The sequence below is a fragment of the Lactuca sativa genome, chromosome 8, assembly GCF_002870075.4.
Source record: "Lactuca sativa cultivar Salinas chromosome 8, Lsat_Salinas_v11, whole genome shotgun sequence".
Taxonomy (NCBI): Eukaryota; Viridiplantae; Streptophyta; class Magnoliopsida; order Asterales; family Asteraceae; genus Lactuca; species Lactuca sativa.
Window position 1 is genome coordinate 33747750 of NC_056630.2, and position 19522 is coordinate 33767271.

The 19522-nt window shown below is 36.6% G+C and overlaps 3 protein-coding genes across 3 annotated transcripts; 2 read left to right on the forward strand and 1 right to left on the reverse strand.

The window, feature by feature from the left end:
* Positions 1-5271: 5271 nt before the first annotated feature.
* Positions 5272-9275, forward strand: LOC111917699 (serine/threonine protein phosphatase 2A regulatory subunit B''beta). Its single transcript, XM_023913369.3, has 10 exons — positions 5272-5976; positions 6587-7032; positions 7110-7215; positions 7306-7396; positions 7694-7835; positions 7925-8072; positions 8160-8269; positions 8349-8505; positions 8593-8866; positions 8952-9275. The coding sequence occupies exons 1-9, from the start codon at positions 5827-5829 to the stop codon at positions 8857-8859; spliced, it is 1617 nt and encodes a 538-aa protein (XP_023769137.1). The 5' UTR covers positions 5272-5826; the 3' UTR covers positions 8860-8866; positions 8952-9275.
* A 709-nt stretch (positions 9276-9984) lies between these two features.
* Positions 9985-13225, forward strand: LOC111917700 (uncharacterized). Its single transcript, XM_023913371.3, has 3 exons — positions 9985-10395; positions 10631-12232; positions 12610-13225. Exons 2-3 carry the CDS (start codon positions 10673-10675, stop codon positions 13009-13011), a joined length of 1962 nt encoding a protein of 653 aa, XP_023769139.1. The 5' UTR covers positions 9985-10395; positions 10631-10672; the 3' UTR covers positions 13012-13225.
* A 2164-nt stretch (positions 13226-15389) lies between these two features.
* LOC111917701 (putative H/ACA ribonucleoprotein complex subunit 1-like protein 1) lies at positions 15390-16702 on the reverse strand. Its single transcript, XM_023913372.3, has 4 exons — positions 16421-16702; positions 16039-16187; positions 15826-15941; positions 15390-15748 (listed from the first exon to the last, which is right to left on the reverse strand). Exons 1-4 carry the CDS (start codon positions 16590-16592, stop codon positions 15577-15579), a joined length of 609 nt encoding a protein of 202 aa, XP_023769140.1. The 5' UTR covers positions 16593-16702; the 3' UTR covers positions 15390-15576.
* Between the last annotated feature and the right edge of the window lie 2820 nt (positions 16703-19522).

Below are 19522 nucleotides of genomic sequence, written 5' to 3' on the forward strand. Positions count from 1 at the left end.
TACTGGCACCTCGTACTCCCATGGAAGTCCCTTCGCATACCGATACACCTTTGTCAGCTCATCTGGAATGATGCGCAAAGCAAACTCCATCTTATCGGTGAAGTTATTGGTGTATTCATCAACTGACATGCTGCCTTTCGTCAATGTCAGAAACTTGTTCTCTAGTTCCAACAGATTTTGAGCCGAGCAGAACTTGCGCTTGAACTGCACCAAGAACTCTGCCCATGACAATTGCAGTGGCTCATTAGGGCTTAAGGTCTTCCCTAGAGTGTTCCACCAACGAACGGCTCCACCTCGGAATTGACGCACTGCATAGATAGTTTGCAACTTACCTCTGCAGCCACAAGTCATGAAGGCTAGCTCCATTTCGGAGATCCAATCCATAACCCCAATCGGATCCTCCTTTCCATTGAAGGTCGATGGTTTGCAAGTTAAAAAATCCTTGTACTTGCATCCCATTCCACCATTCCTTCCATCATGGTTGTGTTGCCTAACTATCGGTGGGTTGGCTTGACCAACAGACCCACTGAAGTTTCCCCCTTCCGAGTGCCCTTCATTTAATTCAGGCTCTTCCACACGAATTGACAGTTCTTCACGATTCTGTTGAAGCAACCGTCTAGTTTCATCCATCTGACGATCCAACATCGTCTGAATCATCATTTGCACACCAACCATGGTTATTGGCTCAGGTGTTGCTGCTACGACATGTATTTGTTCAATCACTGGTGGTTGATTCCTGTTTTCGTCAGCATTTCCAACTCCACTTCTTGTTCTCACCATTTTGATCTACACACCGAATAAGGTGAAATTAGATCCTCAATCACGATAGATATTCAAATCATCCTTATCACTCCGAAACGTTTACATGCTAGTTCTAATATCGTAGACGTACACTTAGAATCTTACACACATAAGGTTTCTAGATCCGGTCGGCAACAGACCATAGATCCGAACAAATAATATCATATATGGCAACATATAACATTTAGCACATAAAGCATTTTAGGCAACTTCCCTAAAATAAACTAGTGCTCGTGTCTAAAACACAACAGACATACATCTCAAAATTTCACTTAGCATTCTAAGTTTAAGTCTAGAAATCCTACAAATTCCTAGTTCGCTTAAACTAATGCTCTGATACCAACTGTGACATCCCCAAAATCTCGGCCAGAAAAGACCGATTTTCATTTATGCTTTTAAAATAATTTCAGAGTAAATCCTTTTGATTTAAAAGAGTTGCGGAATTTGTTCCCAAAAACAAAACATGATAAAACAATGTTTACCAAAGCATTTCATAAAAGAAATGTATTTTTCATTATATAATCAAAACTCGGGGTGTCATGTTCCGATACAGACCAATAAGCATAAACGATAACATTACAAGTCATTCAACAAATATATACATATACAGACTTGTAAACAAAACAACTGATGATTCATCCATCTCATGCCCTTGCGCCACTTCCTGTAATACAAATAAAACTGAGTGGGTCAGGCTTGGGAGCCTGGTGAGCATATAGGGTTTTCAACCCACAATAAATAATCATATTTAATTTTCACCAATCAACAATAACCCAATTACCCATTCCCGTTATTCTCACTTTATGTCCCTAAGACAACTAACATAAGGGACCTAGTCTAAGAATATTTCATCGGGGCGACAACACATGCTTCGGGGGTACCTCAACAATATAAGTCAAATAAGGCAACCATGAGGGGGATGGAGTACAGCGAATGAACACCCAAGTTCATTAACACCTACAGGTGGCGAACCTGCTAATGTTTCCACAAGACTATCTAGAAAAGTATGTGGTCGTCATCTAAACTCCGCTAGATGACTAAATAAAACAACAACGAGGCCTCTCATCTGTTTATTACACACCAACTATCTACCCATGTTCTACCCAACATATTAGTAGATAAAAATATACATTTTTATACATAGTTTAAAAACATGTATAGCATGCTTTAATCAACACATATTTCACATAACAGATGAGGCACACACACACATAACACATATCTCATAGAGAATAAATCATATCTATGAGTTAGAAGAAAGTGAATACACATTCACACATATAAACAACAATATACTTAATACACTCAAACCATACTTGTATTATTATCGTGTTTATGAAAGGTAGTATACACTCACTTGATCAGAAGATGATCAGACAACACTACGACTTGCAGAAGTAGTAATCCTCAGCAGATCTGGAAGATCTCTTCAAAAATCGAACTTCTTGCGGGCAGAGCTTCGGCTCGGGAACCGCACTTCTCGGCATCTTCGGGATCTCGAGACTTGCCTCGGGGCTCAAGAATAATACCGGGGCTTCGGGATATTTCTGGCACGCAAATCGATGCAAAACGGGAGAGAGAAGAGAGAAAATAGCAAAAGAACTCGGCTGCCCTCGCATCCTATTTATAGGAGGCTGGAGCCTCGGAGTACGCGGGGCGTACAGGTCCGAAATCGTCATGGTGTTCGTCATCCGAAGCCACTTGCTGCGAGGGTCGTCATGCTTCGCTGTACGTGGGGCGTACACGAGTACGCGGGGCGTACTTCGGATGAGTCCGATGACTCGTCCTTAGATAATACCGGATTTTTCAATTAAATTTAAATACAAAATATTTAATAAACTTCGGAAATTCATATTTTCTTCATACGAACTCCGTTTTCGATGTTCTTTATATCCACGCGAAGGTGAGACTACGCTCTACAACTTTTGTTTAGACTCCGTCGGCTAATTTTAATTTTATTTTTATTATTTATTTTTAATAGGCCGCGACAGAAAAACTTCGTTATAAATTCATAACTTCTTCGTTTGACGTCCGTTCTCGCCTAACTTTTTATCGCTTTGATACCAACAACGAGACCTTCGATCCTTGTTTAGATTGCTTCGGCTAAAAATCGCTCGATCTCAATTCGAGTATTTCAGGCTGCATACCGCTAAGCCGAAACTTCGATAAATCATAACTTCCTCATACGAAGTCAGATTTAGGCGTTTTATATATATATTCGGAAACCTCGTTTCAACTACTACAACATTATTCAAAGATATCAAGTTTATTTTACACTTAAATTTTGACGCTTATTTTTATTCTTAATTAATCAGACCACATAATTAAGCAATTAAGCACAAAACACATAATACTCAAATAATACACTCTTATTATTTCAAAACGGGTTACAAAGGTTAACCTAAACTATTATATTGCTAAAAATGGCAAGCCCGGAAACACAGGCGTTACACATGGGACCTCAAATCTGTCATTTCCATCTCCTGGAGTTTCTTAACTCACAAATGGTGGTCCAAAATCAACTAAAGGGACAAAACTAGAAAACCCTAGCTAGATCTAGAGATTTAAGTGGAAAGATCCAAGCTTTTTACCTTCATGAACTCCTCAAGGTTGTCTATATGCAGATTCTTGAAACCAAAAGACACTCCAAGCTTCCTTGACCACTTCTTCTTCTTGAAGGAACACTAAAAAGGACCAAAAAATGCACTCTCAAGGCCCAAGATGCACTCACAAAAGGTATTAGGGCTTCCAAGAACATTTGAAGGTGAAAAGAGCTGGTGAGGGTGAGGCTCAAGTGAGTTAAGGACGTTTAAATAGGTCACAAGTCCGCAAATTAGGGTTTGGACCCTCGGCACGTACGCCCAACGTACGTGCGACTCCTCCACGATCAATCATGCAGAGTACGCTAAGCGTACTCATAAGTATGCCCAACATACTCAAGGGACCAGTTATGTCAAAATAGAAATTCTTCGAGGGTTTCAAGTCATACCTGATTTAGGGCGTTACATTTGAGATTGCACCCCATGGAAACTTGTTGAAGTCATTAGGACAAACTTTTTTCTGTTTTTTAGTTGTTGTGATCGACACCCACAAACCAGGCTCTGATACCACTTTGTTGGAAATAAATCAAATAAAAACACAAATTTGGAGGAGTTTAACAGAAAACAATGAAGAAGAATGGTTGCCTTGTACACAAAACACAATTCTTTATTAATTACTGCAACAACATAACATTACATGGACACGTACTATATATAGACCTATGTGTAACTGTCAAATGACAGTTACTATCCCAACCAATGCACCGGTCAAATGAAACCCATTCAAACCAACACAATTGTTCAATCTAATCGGTCTAGAACAAACACCATAAATACTAATAATAAATACTATTTTAATAGATAATTACCAAACTACCCTTGTCTAACTTATATTTTCCAACAGATTCTAGAATAGTTTTACCATAGTATATAAGTTACAGTAGGGTTCAATGTAAAATAAGCCACCTTATGCATTCTCTCTTTGTGAGAGTTCTTAATCAAAATTGGTTTTTGATTACTTATTATTCTTTATTGTTTGATATTTTGTTTTTACGTTCATACATTGAACATCACTGGGTTCAAAATCTATTTTGGGTACCATATGTGGTTGGGGTTAGGATTGGAATTAGGTTTGAGATTAGATTTGGAAATAGGGTTAGGAATAGGCTTGAAATTAGGGTTAGAGTGAAATCGGAATTGGGTTTCTAGAATGTTCTCAAATGGGGTGAAATCACTCTGGGATTGTAATCGAGATTGAGATTGAAATTGGGGTTGAGATTGAAATCAAGGATGAAATTGGCTAAGATATGAATTGTAGTATGAATCGACACCAGAATAATAAAAAGTAAAGGTGAAACAATAATGCGATCCATCTGAGGTCGGTAGAAGACGGGTGATGAAGGGTTTGAAGTGGTTGTATTTTGAGTATTTTTTTTTTTTTTGGTTCAACTTGGAATGTTTTAGTTGGAGGAAACCATTTTCACCAAAATAAGAAGAATGTTGAGTGAAATATGGAGAATATTGAAAATCATGGTGTGATATAAAATTAGATAGATGTTGATATCTATGTTGGTTGAAAGATGATTAAAAATTTAAATTTTGGTTGAAAAAGACGGATAGTTTTTTTGAAAATTGGTAAAAAATTAATTGGTTTTTTAATTTGAATATTCTCTCTCCTATGTTAGCCGTTACCGAGTTTCACCGTCAAGCTCAACATATTTAGGTCAATGCGCGATATACATCGAAACAACCTCAACTCATGTTGAAGTGTTGCCGAGCCACTCTGTAGAACCAAACGTTATTTTGACCTCAATGAAAATATAAAATTTATTTCATAAACAAGCTTTAGTTACAATCATCATTATTGTGAATCCCACTCAATTATTTTAAAATATTGGGAGGCCTAAAGAAATGATGAGATAGATGTTAGAAACTTGAAAGTTTTATGAGTCTCGCAACGCAAAGCAACGCAACACTTGGCTCAGCACCTTCGTCCCTTGGGTCGCCTAGTTACCCTTCTTCTTCATCACCCCCTATCCCCCACTTCAGGTGCTCTTATACACACCCATATTTTATACATAAAGTTTTACACTCTCTCTCTATCTCTTCCCAATCTTGCTCATGCAAAGAATCTTCATTCCACCCTTCACTTCACCCCACCGATCTTATCTAACATAATTCAAACAACAAACACAATTCCAATTTCCAGGGTTGCAAGATTTCCAGGATCTGTTGCCCCTACCTCCGTAAACTCCCAGATTCCTGTCATTTCCAATTCGGAGGCGGGACCGAATGCAAGTTTATTTGATTTGAAAGGGATAAAACACACGAAGCTCTACGAAATTGATTGATGTGAAGAGGGTTCGCTTTTTTTGTTTTTTATTGTTGGTTTACTAGGGTTAAGTGATCGTCTCGGGTTTTCAATTTGAGATCTGGATGATAGATTCTGAATTCAGAGGCTGATAAAGAAATTGATTTGCAAAAGATGGACATGGATTATAATGGGGATGCGGGTTTTCTTGACCCCGAATTGTTACAGCTGAATGAAGTGTCTCCTTTGGCTCTTAAGTCAAATCCTTATGTTGCCGAGAAGCTGTTCGAGCAATGGCTTTCCCTTCCGGAAACAACTCTTTTGGTAATACTATATGACTTATCTTTCTTATCGTCCCTAATTACTGTATCTTATTGATGTTTTCTTCATCTTAGTACATTTTAGCTATTGTTTGGTTTCTGTAAGATGTAGCTAGACTAAGGTGGCAAAGTGGTGGCTGATAGATTCTGAATTTCAATGCCCTTTACTGTGTTGATCAACAGTTATTTCATCTAAGTCACTTGAGTGAGCAACACATTAACCTTTTACAAAAACTGCATACACCAATTGGAAACCCGTATTTTGCCTAATGTTTGGAAGGCTTACATGCATTAAATGTCGGTTGGCTATGTTAGGCATACCATGTGTTATGAAATAGGGATGTTGAAGGAAAGCCAATAATGGCATAAACAAACAAGGCTTGGAACATTGTCTAATTAGTTTACTAGTAGAAATTGTTGCTTAGGTTTGTAATCACAATCAATGAGGTCTTTACTTTAATAGTCTTTTACTAAATTTTGGTTTTAGTGTCCAAAGTTCACTTTCAGTCTTGTTACCATGTTGATTCTGAAAGCATGTGTTATGCTTTTTACAAAACACTTGTGTAGAAATGAAATTGGTGATGATATATTGTGTGTTGATGGATGTCATGTAGGTGAAATCATTGTTTAACAATGCTAAAGCAGGTGTTCCATTGAATGTTAGTGGATCAGTTTCAAGCCCAAAAGCTTCTTCCATGAACTCAATACCTTCCATGTTTCCTGCTGGAAGTGCACCTCCACTTTCACCAAGAAGTTCATCTGGTTCTCCTCGGATCACAAAACAGAGGGCAGGTCCTTCTGTTTTAGGGTCTCCTTTAAAAGTACTGAGTGAGCCAGTTAAAGAGTTGATTCCTCAGTTTTACTTTCAGAATGGTCCTCCTCCTAATGAACTTAAAGAAAGATGCTTGCTTAGAAGCAACCAGTTTTTCTATGGTCATTCAGATGGATTACAACTGAATGAATTCAAACTGCTTACTAAGGAAATTTGCAAACTGCCTTCCTTCTTCTCCACTGCCCTTTTTAAAAAGATTGATGTTGATGGCACTGGTGTTGTCACAAGGTATTCTTTCTTTGAAAAAAAGTTATGTTTTGATGTTATAAATTATCTTGTATTTGAGTTCCTTAACATGGCTGCAGGGATGCGTTTGTTGATTATTGGGTGAATGGCAACATGTTGATAAAAGATGTTGCAACCCAAATATATACAATATTGAAGCAGCCTGATTTGAGATATCTCACTCAGGTATTTCTTACTTTCTTGTATCCTGTATTTAATTGAATTTTGAGGTGTTCATTTGTTTACCTGATTGTTCGGAAACTGTACATACAATAGGAGGATTTTAAACCCATACTTCGGGAACTATTGGCAACTCATCCAGGTTTGGAGTTCTTACAGAGTACACCCGAATTTCAGGAGAGATATGGTATGTTCTACTTCTATCTTTATCTTATTTACTTCAAACATAACATGCTCAAAGCCTTAGCTTTCAATTTTATAACTAAGTATAAACAATGCTGATAAATCAATAACATGGTGTGCATCTACTTTAGCAAATGGACATAGACTCACTCACCTCTCCCCAAATGTTGATCTAGATGTCCGATTACATGATCTTAGTTGCTTTAATCTTTTATTTTTTTTTTAAAACATTGGAGTTGTATTTGTTGATATAAAATAATGTTTATGATTGGTTTGGTTTGGTGTGAATTGTGATGAGCAGCTGAAACGGTTATATACAGAATTTTCTACTACATGAATAGAGCAGGTGATTCTCGTCTTACCCTTAGAGAACTCAAACGTGGAAATTTAGTTGCTGCAATGCAGCATGCAGATGAAGAAGAGGACATTAACAAAGTTTTAAGGTAATCATCATCATCATCATCATCATCATCATTCATCATCATCATCTTTATTTACTAGATTAATATTATAATTGATTTTTTGGTTACAGATATTTCTCTTATGAGCACTTCTATGTAATTTATTGCAAATTCTGGGAGCTAGACACAGATCATGATTTCTTGATAGATAAAGAGAACCTTATACGATATGGTAATCATGCACTCACATACAGAATTGTTGACAGAATATTTTCACAGGTTTGTGTTTCTTAATCTTTTTTCTTTTTGTTTCCTTTCAGCTGCTTTTCTCTTTAATTCTCCATCAATCTCTTATCTCTCTCTCAGGTACCCAGAAAGTTCACCAGTAATGTTGAAGGAAAAATGGGATATGAAGATTTTGTTTATTTCATTTTATCCGAAGAAGATAAATCGTCGGAGCCGAGTCTGGAATACTGGTACTACTGTCCTTACCTTTCTTCATGATTGATTAGATTTAGATTTAGTCATTTAGTAATAAGTTTTGTTTGATTTCAGGTTCAAGTGTGTAGATTTAGATGCAAATGGTGTGATTACAAGGAATGAAATGCAATTCTTCTATGAAGAACAGTTGCATCGAATGGAATGTATGGCCCAAGAGCCTGTCCTTTTTGAAGACATTTTGTGTCAAATAGTCGACATGATTGGACCAAAGGTAACCAATTTTCTATGAATCCACTTGTTTTTTTTTGCATATAGCATGAGCTTTTTAATACTAATAATAGTATGGTTTGGTGTGTAGGATGAAGGGTATTTCACATTAGGTGACATGAAAGGAAGCAAACTTGCAGGAAGTGTTTTCAATATCCTTTTTAATCTGAACAAATTCATGGCATTTGAAACACGTGATCCGTTTCTGATACGTCAAGAACGTGAGAATCCAACATTGACAGAGTGGGACCGGTTTGCACATCGGGAATACATTCGGCTTTCAATGGAGGAAGATGCTGAAGATGCCTCTAATGGTAGTGCAGATGTCTGGGATGAATCTCTTGAAGCCCCTTTCTGATTTTAAGGTAGTAGTATTCAGTTTCTCCACTGTTATTGTTATTTTCATCACATTTCTTGGATCTTATCCTTATTCATGTTTTTGGATGAAAGGTGAATGAAATTGAAGAATTCTTTAATTTAAGGTTGTGGGTGTGGGTGATAGAAGGTTGTAAAGTTTTTGGGATTAGTGAGTGAGGAAGGAGGATGTAGATGATATGATGTGGTTTCATAGATGTTGCACTTGGATGGTGAATGGAAGAAGATGATGATGATGTTGTTTTGAGGTTGAGGTGCTTTAATTGGAAGCATTTATTAGTAGTGCCCTTTGAATAGTTGCTCTGTTTGACTTTGACTTTGACTTCTACAAATAGATGTTTATGTTTTTTCTTTTCTTTTTTTCTATTTATACAATTTGTGCATCAAACATTTTCTGAATGGGGTCTAGTGTTTGTATTTAATATGTTTGAAATTGAATGTCTTTGTTTTTAACGTCAAAAAAAAAATCCATTTACCTATTCTTTTTAAACAAAAAGGGTCAATTGTATTGTATGTTAAAGAAATTAACCTTATTTGAAAGAATGTACTTTCAAAATCAATGTTGCAACGTTGTAAAAAAAAGAAAAAGAAAAATAATTGTATCAATCAATATACTATAAACGATTATAACCAAGAGTTCACTCTTGTAAACTAAACACAAAAGAACAAAAAATTACAGAATAATCTCTAGATCTTGAAGCATAATTCCAATGTGATGTCTCGCTTTTCTTTTTATTTATACATTCCAAGTTTTGTTACTTTTGTGATTAGAAGTTTGTGAAACAAAATGTCATTATATATATAAATATAAATATATTGTGTGATCATGTAATAAAATATTCATATAATTCAAAAAAGTAACAAAAGACCCATAACTTTGATACCAAACCAAACCATATTTAGTCTAGTAATCTAAATATATGATTAGCATAAGTTGGAAACACCAAAAGTAATGTTGAAAATTTGAAAGAATAAAAAGCAAAAGGGCATCTATATTAATACTTTTAGATTATTAGTTGTAACACTAACACATTGGCTTTCACAAATCACAAAAAAACAACTCTTTATTGCCACGCTGTGTCAGGATCAGCACCACATGAGATACAGAGTGAAGAGAGAGAGAGAGAGAGAGAGTAAGCTTGAAACTTGAAAGAGGGTAAATAAGAACAACAAAAAGTAAAAAAGAAATATAAAAAGTAAAGGGAAGATAGATGCCCACTTTCATAGTTTCATTGCTCCATTTGAACAAAAATCGTCTGCAAAAATCACCATAAAGAAGAAAACCACCCCTCTTATTTTGAGTTTAGAGTTAGAGTAATTACATTATACACTGGTCTTTTCCATAAAAAAGGAGAGAGAGAAAAAATCGAGATCTGATTTGGGTCAGTGAGTTGCCTCTGAAGAACAACAACATGACGATCCATATGCATCGCCATAGATAGACCTTCTGAAAGCTTTTCGCTTTTTCCCTTTTAGTTCTCATTCAAGGAAACCCATTAGATCGATTCAACTCCTAGAGGTATCTATCTTTCTGCTAATTTCTTCTTTCTCTTTCCTCTTCGAGCTAAACTATGTTTGAAAAGTATCAATCTTTACCAAAACCCAACTCAGTTTTTCTGGATTTCTAGTTAAGTATTTCGATTTTAGGTTTCAGGAATGGGATAATTTCTTAAAAAACAAGTCGGATCTGTTTTCTTAGTCGAATTATCTAACTTATTATCGGTGTTATACTTCACTTTACCTTTTGTTTTTAGATTGAGCAAGAGAGTTTGAGCATGCTACGGAAGAATTTGTAGATGAACACAAAGATTCAAATGGAAGATTGGTCAAAGTATTCCCATAGTCCTGCTCATTTAGCTGTAGTACGAGGTGACCATACAGCCCTCAAGAACATTATCTCAATCCTCCCTCGCTTAGCAAAAGCAGGCGATGTTACAACCGAAGCCGAATCAATAGCCGCCGAATCAGATGCCGATGCCGTCTCAGCCGTAATCGACCGCCGCGATGTTCCATTCCGCGAAACCCCTCTTCATTTAGCCGTTCGTCTGAAAGATCCGATTTCAGCCGAGATTTTAATGGCGGCTGGAGCAGATTGGAGTCTTCAAAACGAAAATGGATGGAGTGCACTTCAAGAAGCTGTGTGTAATCGGGAAGAAAACATAGCCATGATCATCGCCAGACATTATCAGCCTCTCGCATGGGCTAAATGGTGTCGTAGGCTTCCTCGTATCACCTCTTCTGCTTCCCGGATTCGTGATTTTTACATGGAAATAACATTCCATTTTGAAAGCTCTGTGATTCCGTTTATAGGCAGAATCGCTCCTTCTGATACTTACAGGATTTGGAAACGTGGGTCGAATCTTCGAGCTGATATGACGCTTGCTGGATTTGATGGGTTTAGAATCCAAAGATCTGATCAGACTTTCATGTTTTTAGGAGATGGGTTTTGTTCTGAAGATGGTAAAGTCTCATTGCCTCCTGGTTCTTTAATCGTTCTTTCTCATAAAGAAAAAGAAATCACAAACGCATTAGAGGGAGCTGGAGCACAGCCTTCTGAATCTGAAGTTGCTCATGAAGTTGCATTAATGTCTCAAACAAACATGTATAGACCTGGAATCGATGTTACACAAGCTGAACTTGTTCCTCATTTGAATTGGAGGCGACAAGAAAGAACAGAAGTTGTGGGCCCATGGAAAAGCAAGGTTTTTGATATGCTTCATGTGATGGTGAGTGTGAAATCAAGAAGGGTTCCTGGTGCCATGACAGATGAAGAGCTTTTTTCCACAAATGATAACGAACGAGTTACTGGAAATGATGAATATGATGATGTTTTGACACCTGAAGAAAAAATGCAACTGGATTCAGCCCTAAAGGGAGGGAATCCAGATGGGATTTGTGATGATGAAGAACATGAAAATGGTCATACAGGTTCATCTGGAAACACTGAATCCAATGGTGTAACAAAAGATAAAAAAGGTTGGTTTGGTTGGAACAAGAAAGGCTCAAAGAATGGAGGTGGAGGTGATGATGATCATGAGGACTCAAAGATTTTAAAGAAGTTTTCAAAGTTAAATGACAGTCAACAAAAGTCTTCATCTGAGGACAATGGGGAGGGTAAAAAGGGGAAAGATAAGAGTGGTAAGAAGAAAAAGAAGAAAGGATCTGTGACAGAGGGTAAGCATGAGAGTGAGTATAAAAAAGGGTTGAGGCCTGTTTTATGGTTGACACCTGATTTTCCATTGAAAACGGATGAGCTTTTGCCTTTACTTGATATTTTAGCTAATAAGGTGAAGGCCATAAGGAGATTAAGAGAGCTTTTAACTACTAAACTACCTCAAGGCATGTTTCCAGTCAAGGTACTTCCTTTTTCTATAATCTTTTGCCCTATTACTTTTTTTTTCTTAGTTTGTAATGTGATTATAGATTGTTTTTTGTCTTTACTTCTTTACTTATTACATAACCTTGCTTTTCAAGTAGAAAGAACGACTTAATAGAGAAAGACAGGAAAACGAGGCTTTTCCCATTAAGTCATAACTTTTTGCAAATTTCCCTTTGATTATCCTTTCCTTCTTAATGTTGTTACTAAAAAGTTGTTCATAGAATATTTGGGAAAATAACAGTGTACTCGGGAAAATTGAAGGAAAAAGTAAATTAGGGAATATTGGACCTTTTATTGGAAGTTTGTATGACAAAAACATAATCATGGGATCATGATCTCTATCTGTTATTGCAGATTGCAATTCCAATTGTACCAACAATTAGGGTTCTTGTAACATTTACAAAATTCGAGGAGCTACAACCTCCATCAGAGGAATTTTCAACTCCTCTCTCAAGTCCAGCTCATTTCCAAGATGCTAATAAATCCAAAGAAGCAGAAGGATCAGGTTCATGGATCTCATGGATGAAAGGAGGAGGTCAATCAAGTGACAATGAAGCTAGCAGCAGCTTTAGAGATGAAACAGATCCGTTTAATATTCCATCTGATTACATGTGGGTGGATGCTAATGAGAAGAAACGTAGGATGAAGGCTAAGAAAGCTAAGATTAAGAAACATAATAAGAAGCAGCAATCAGCAGCTAGGAATCTTGAAAATGGAAATGGTGGAGAACGCAGAGTAAATGAAGAATTGGAATAAGTGTGGTTGGGTTGAGTTGAGTTGGATTTAGCAACAAAAGATAAGATGAATCGTGTTCTTTATTGGGTTTGATTGAGGATGATGGGATTTAGGGTTTTAAGTTGTTGAAATTGAGTAAGAAGAGGCATATGATCTTCTTGTTTGTTGTTCCATTGTTGTAACTTGTAATTTTAGTTTTGAAATTTGAAATGTGATGCTGAAAAATTGAAATTCAGTTGGGTTTTTGGGTACCATGTTTTGCGACTCTGAAACATGGTGCATTGATATTTATTTTATTTTATTATTATTATTATGTTGTTTACTTGTATTTTCTTTTTTTGTAAAATGGGTAAATTAAATTATATACAGTTTGTTAGTGTTGGTGATATTTTCTTGTACTATGATAAAATCATCAATTCATTCATTAAAATTTGAAAAATACATATGTAAGTTATATAATTCTAAGAGGACAAGTATGTATGGGCATTACGAATAGTCCAATACCTTTTATTAAGATAGTACATGCATCATGCAATAATGCAAGATATTTTTAGCACTCCACTTGTATAGTTGTATAATATTAGACAAATTTGAGGTCAAGTAAAAATCCATCCAAAGGTAAGAAACTTGCACTCGATGTAAATGTGAATTTTGTTCATTCTAAAAACAAATTTTGGCATGCGACATTTTTTCATAATAAGTTGTTTAAACATGGATACTTCGTGACAATATATGATAAGAAAATGGTTGAGTTTATTAGTAGCATCCATGATTTGATATTATCTTACTTGTTTTATTATTATTATTAGTAGTAGCAGCAGCAGCAGTAGAAGTCTATGGTTTTGATCTTTTTTTTTTGGTAATTCCAACTATCTCTAACTCTATACAATGATTTTGTTGCGGTTTTTACCTTACACATCTTATTGATGATAAGAGGCGTTTAGCTGACCAATCTATCATCTACAACTTATATTATGGTCTATATCGTTCACATCCAACTACCAAACCCCAACCCTTAGAGCATGCTTGATCTGAAAAAAAAATATATTGAAAAATATATCAGCAGAAACCTTTGTCTGCTTAGAAATTGATACATAATAACATCTATATAATTTATGATGTCTTGCAGACCAAAACATAACGGGAAGCACATCGATGAATCTATTTTGCTTAGAAAATGAAAGGTAATATTATGTGTGTTTGCAATGAGAAAAACAGTGTCCGATATAATAAAGTGTCTGGTATAATAAGTTAATATCTAGTTACCGCAAAATCGGTCCAAATTCAGTGAGTGACTTATGTTGTTGAAATAATCTTTATAAATCAACGAGTATTCTTCGGTCTGTGGTAATAACTCGTTGCATAAATCCGACCGAATATTACGCTAATCATTTTTGCAACCGAGAGAAATAGCTATTGCCTGGAATCCACAATTCAATATATTGTATCGAATTAATAATGATTCTTGATACTGTTCGTCAAACATTTCTAGTGTTAGTTTCTATTTTTTACAGACGTATCAGAACTTTTTTTTATTTATAATTATTACGTATTTTATTTATTTTTATCTTATAATAATTACGTATACTATAAATAAAAAGTGGTGGACAAACAAAAGAGGAGGGGAAAATCTGTTGAGTAAATAGAACTTCTTCAATGAACTTATAAAAAAAATATTCTAATTATTAAGAACTCAACGGGACCTTCTCCCTCAAATCAGACAAACAAAGAAATGAATCCGTTGAGTTCTTACACTTTCATGTCTACAATTCAATTCATCCGATTACTACAGGGATGAACCCAATCCGGAATATGAACCAGAAAAGAAAACACCTACTAAACCGATCACAAGAATACCAGCTACAGTACCTATTATCCAAAGAGGAATTCTTCCCGTAGTATCGGCCATTTACCCCACTTCCCTCCACATTTCATCAAGTGGTCATGCTAGAGACATAAATAGTCATGGATAATTATGAGATGAGATGAGATCATTCCGATAGGAATTGAGAGTTTATACACCACAATATACAACTTTTGAAAATCAAAGGGACGCTATATGTCAAATTTAAACGTTAGACTAAAACTGCAGATGGATATAATAACACCCTAAGAAAACCTTTTTGAAAATTATGATTTCATTCACATCAATATACCTATAATAATGAATTGATTATTATTAAAATACATAAAAATTTATTAATATCAATAACTTTGTAATACAAGAATGATATGTAGAATGAACATATCATTTTTCCGAATGTGATTTCAAGAATATTTTGTGTCATATCATTTTTCCAAATGTTGTTGCAAGAATATTTTGTGTTTTATACATAGTATCTTGATAATATATATCATGATTTATAAAAACATATACTTCAGTAATCCACCCATTCCCATTTCATAAAAAAGATGCATAATAATTTAACATGATTTCATATAAGTTACAGAAAATATGTATAGAGATAGTTTTAAATGGTCAAACATCATTTTCCAAATGAAAGATCAGAAATGTCATAAACAGAAACCCAAGAAAAAAAATCAAAACTACAATGGATAAGGGAACTACATAAAATAAAAGATACATCAAAATCTCCCACGCCCCCTACTGAACCCACCACCACGTCCACCACCACCACGAAAGCCACCACCTCTGCCGCCTCTCGGAGCACCTCTGCCACGGAATCCACCACCACCCCCACGCCCACCTCCTCTTCCACCCCCACGACCACCTCCTCTTCCACCACTTTGTGCTCCCCTGTAAATTCAAACCTCAAAAACCACAAACAAGATAACACCAAATCCAATATAACAATTAATTGAAAAGACACATACTTTGGCTGTGGAAGAAATCTGGCTAATGGTAATAGCTTCATTGGGTCAATGTAGAACTTATCACCAGCACCATAAGAAGTTGCTACAATACCTTCCATCATTTTAACTGAGAAGAACTATAAATTTAAGCAGAAAGAACACATATTAGTATAAAAAACACCAGCTTTTAGCTAAAACATCAACGATAATGGCAAATGCTCAAGTCTCACTCACCGATTCATTGATTGGACCAAAGATTTCATCAACTTTGCCTATTTGAGTTTTATTTTGAAGATAGATTGGGGCATTGAAGTAAGGTATTTTCTCATTCGTGAGCTTTGTCACTGCATCTCCCTCACAAGCATGAACAAATGACGAAACCTCTGCACAATTACATTCAGAGTCAAAATCCCAGATTAACAGATGAAACTCATCGGATCTATAAAAAACAAACAGTTCGAATGTTTAAAAATGCAACGGCATAAATGAAGGTGGCTGTTCACTTGTTTGAGCTCGACGACACATACGTTGACAAGATAATCAACATCATTCGGATCAAATCTGTAAATTAGGTTTTTTAAGCATTGTTAAAGAGACGAAGGAGATGATTACAAACCTACAACTTCCTCAGGAGGACCTTCGTTAAACCGGTCACCACCGAAACGGCCACCACCGCCACCTCTTCCACCACGGCCACCTCCGAATCGGCCTCCACCATCCCTGCCGCCCCTGAAGCCGCCGCCACCACGACCCCGACTACCGAAACCGCCGCCTCTTGGAGGTCGCATTTTGTTGACAGCAGACGAATAATAATACTAGGGTTTTGTTAGGGTTTAGAGTATTGTTGGCTGCCTTGAACTTTTGCCTCTTTAAACCAACTGAGGTTTGGTTTGTGAATAAGTCGGTAAGAATTATTTTAGTATTGTTATTTGTTTTTATAGATTACGCTTAAAGATGGCTTCCTAAAGTTTATATACAAAAATACAATCTACTTTTCTATAAATCAATTTAATTTCGTTTAAGTTTTTTCCATTATATATATAACAAACTAGTTTATAACCTGTCAATGGTTATGAAATTAATTCAATTTTCATAAAAATTCATAATTATTAATCAATTATTTTAAATAAATAATTTAAATAAATTATTAATTAAGAGATACATCAAATTTTAAAGTCAGTTATAACTTCAAATTTAATATATAATTTAAAAAAGTACATGTTTCTATAAAAATTTTAAAATCTATTATTTAAAACTTTAACCTCATTAATAATGTGATAATGATTTGCCTAATATATCTCCTTGACACATGTCATAATATTAATGTGGATGTATATTAGAGTGACACAATCCAAAAAGAGATTAAAATTATTTTTTTATTAGTATATGGACAGAGATAGGAAAAAATCAATTTAATTTCGTTTACGTTTTCAGTTATATAATAAAATAGGAATTTGGATGGTTTATTTTGTTCTTTCAAACCAAACAAATATAATAAGTGAAAAAAATCAATAAACTAATCATATTACTTAAAAGGGGAAAATACAAAATATTTTCATATAAATTGAATTTTGTAAGTGACATTTATGAAATTTTGTAACAACCTAATTTTCACGTTCAAAAATTTCGTTATAAAACATTACTTTAGAAGACTTTAATAATTAAAACATTGTTTGATCAAACCATGATACAACGTAAACCGTGTCTAAAAGTCAAATCATACAACCAATCAAAATATCAGAGTATAAATCCCAGAGAATCTCGTAAATGCGGAAACCAGAGAGTGTGTGTGTGACATGCTGCTACCGCGCCGGCTCCTTTCCCCTAGAAACTCCCTGGCCAGCTGCTGAAGCTCGACAGCCGGCGCAAACTTTGCCCTGAACCTGGTCACAAAGTCCGACCAGGTCATAGCCTCGATAGCTGAGGCTCCCAACGAGTCACCCACTGACTCCCACCAATCCCAGGCTCGGTCTCGTAAACACCCTGCTGCATACCTCACCTTCGACCCCTCGGGGCAGAAGCTAGTCAACTGGGCAGACTCGATGTCTGCAATCCATCGCCTGGCAGCAATGGGGTCTTTCACCCCATGGAAATCCGGCGCACCACTGCCCCTGAAGTCCTTGAAGGACAGTGTGCGAGATCCTGACTGACTAGATGCCATGTCACTCCGGAATGCCCGAAGGCGATCCTCCATCAACTCCATGATCCCTTCCTTGATCGACCCAAAGAGAATGGGGGTCGACTCAAGGATGCCTCTGGTGATCTCTGACACGATGAACTTGCGTAGTCCCCCATCAACCGGCTCGGAACCTGATCCCGAACCTGACCCCTCTCCTGAACCGCCATCTACCGGCCTCGATCGAAGTACCACCATTCTTCAATACATCACAACAATCATTAGTGATACTGATACTTCCTGATGGATCATAACTACCTACAAGTTCCCTGGTCTTATCTTGGCCTTCCTTGGTTCGAGTACGGATCCTCTGCTTTCAATAGTACGGGCCCATACTACCTTCCACATCTATCCATACCTTCTTCAAGGAATGCCTCGACTCCACCAGATCCCTTTCACTACTGCTGATCACTGCAATACTCGTCCTAGGCTTGCCCTAGGGAAATCTTTAATTCCACTCTAACCAGTCCTCAGCTGCTGCAGGCCTCCTTGTAATGCCAATTAGCCATTACCCGAATACCATCACATGTGACGAGGCTCAAATAATCCTTCGAGTACCCGACTCGTCCCTACAACGGTTGGACTCAAACAAGAGCTGCGCAGTAGGATCAAATCCGACACTCTAAGATTATTCAACCCTGATCACATGTGACGCGGCGCATTCGCCTAATGGCTAACACCCATTATTCAGAGTCCCACGTAGCACGGAGCAAGCAGCATTCAGATAAGGGTAACGATCTCAATTAACTCTATCTACTTTCAGGAACTGAGCAAGCATTTAGTGCTAAGCTCATACTACCAGGCATAACCTAATCAGGCTATCCTACTTACTGTCTACTCAATAGCTAGCATGCAATTTTCATACAACTGAAACACATAGAGCAGGCACATAAGGCATCACTCCTAGATCCTTAGTCCTATTCTAGCATGTTGTTCTACAAAAGCTGATAAACATAACATAAACTTGTATGGGTACTTTGGGGAATACTTACTTGAGCTCGGCCGGTCGCGCACATCACACACTTCGTTCTTTCTCAAACTCTTTCCTCAATTTTAGAAAACATCTTCTTTTAGAAGATCATTTAATCCCTCGATTTGAGTTCAGACACTCCCGAAGGTGTGTCCGAATCCCTCAAACCAGGGCTCTGATACCAACTTGTAACAACCCAATTTTCACGTCCAAAAATTTCGTTTTAAAACATTACTTTAGAAGACTTTAATAATTAAAACATTGTTTCATCAAACCACGATACAACGTAAACCGTGTCTAAAAGTCAAATCATACAACCAATCAAAATATCAGAGTATAAATCCCAGAGAATCTCGTAAATGCGGAAACCAGAGAGTGTGTGTGTGACATGCTGCTACCGCGCCGGCTCCTTTCCCCTAGCTGAGGAGGTACCTGAAACCAAAACTGAAAACCGTAAGCACAAAGCTTAGTGAGTTCCCCCATCGTACCACATACCAAATAATCTCATAACATACATATATTGTCAGGCATATCTGGGTGCCCGACCTTCCCCTTCGGCCCTCTCGACCGGA

Excerpts from the sequence above, each read along its gene's own strand:
- LOC111917701 (XM_023913372.3), bottom strand. The coding sequence starts at position 16,592 with ATGCGACCTCCAAGAGGCGGCGGTTTCGGTAGTCGGGGTCGTGGTGGC. Across the intron at positions 15,942-16,038 it reads TTGGTCCAATCAATGAATCG|TTCTTCTCAGTTAAAATGAT; the intron begins GTGAGTGAGACT and ends TTAAATTTATAG. Across the intron at positions 15,749-15,825 it reads AGATTTCTTCCACAGCCAAA|GGGAGCACAAAGTGGTGGAA; the intron begins GTATGTGTCTTT and ends TTGAATTTACAG.
- LOC111917699 (XM_023913369.3), top strand. The coding sequence starts at position 5,827 with ATGGACATGGATTATAATGGGGATGCGGGTTTTCTTGACCCCGAATTG. Across the intron at positions 7,397-7,693 it reads CGAATTTCAGGAGAGATATG|CTGAAACGGTTATATACAGA; the intron begins GTATGTTCTACT and ends TGTGATGAGCAG. Across the intron at positions 8,073-8,159 it reads TTGACAGAATATTTTCACAG|GTACCCAGAAAGTTCACCAG; the intron begins GTTTGTGTTTCT and ends TCTCTCTCTCAG.
- LOC111917700 (XM_023913371.3), top strand. The coding sequence starts at position 10,673 with ATGAACACAAAGATTCAAATGGAAGATTGGTCAAAGTATTCCCATAGT. Across the intron at positions 12,233-12,609 it reads AAGGCATGTTTCCAGTCAAG|ATTGCAATTCCAATTGTACC; the intron begins GTACTTCCTTTT and ends CTGTTATTGCAG.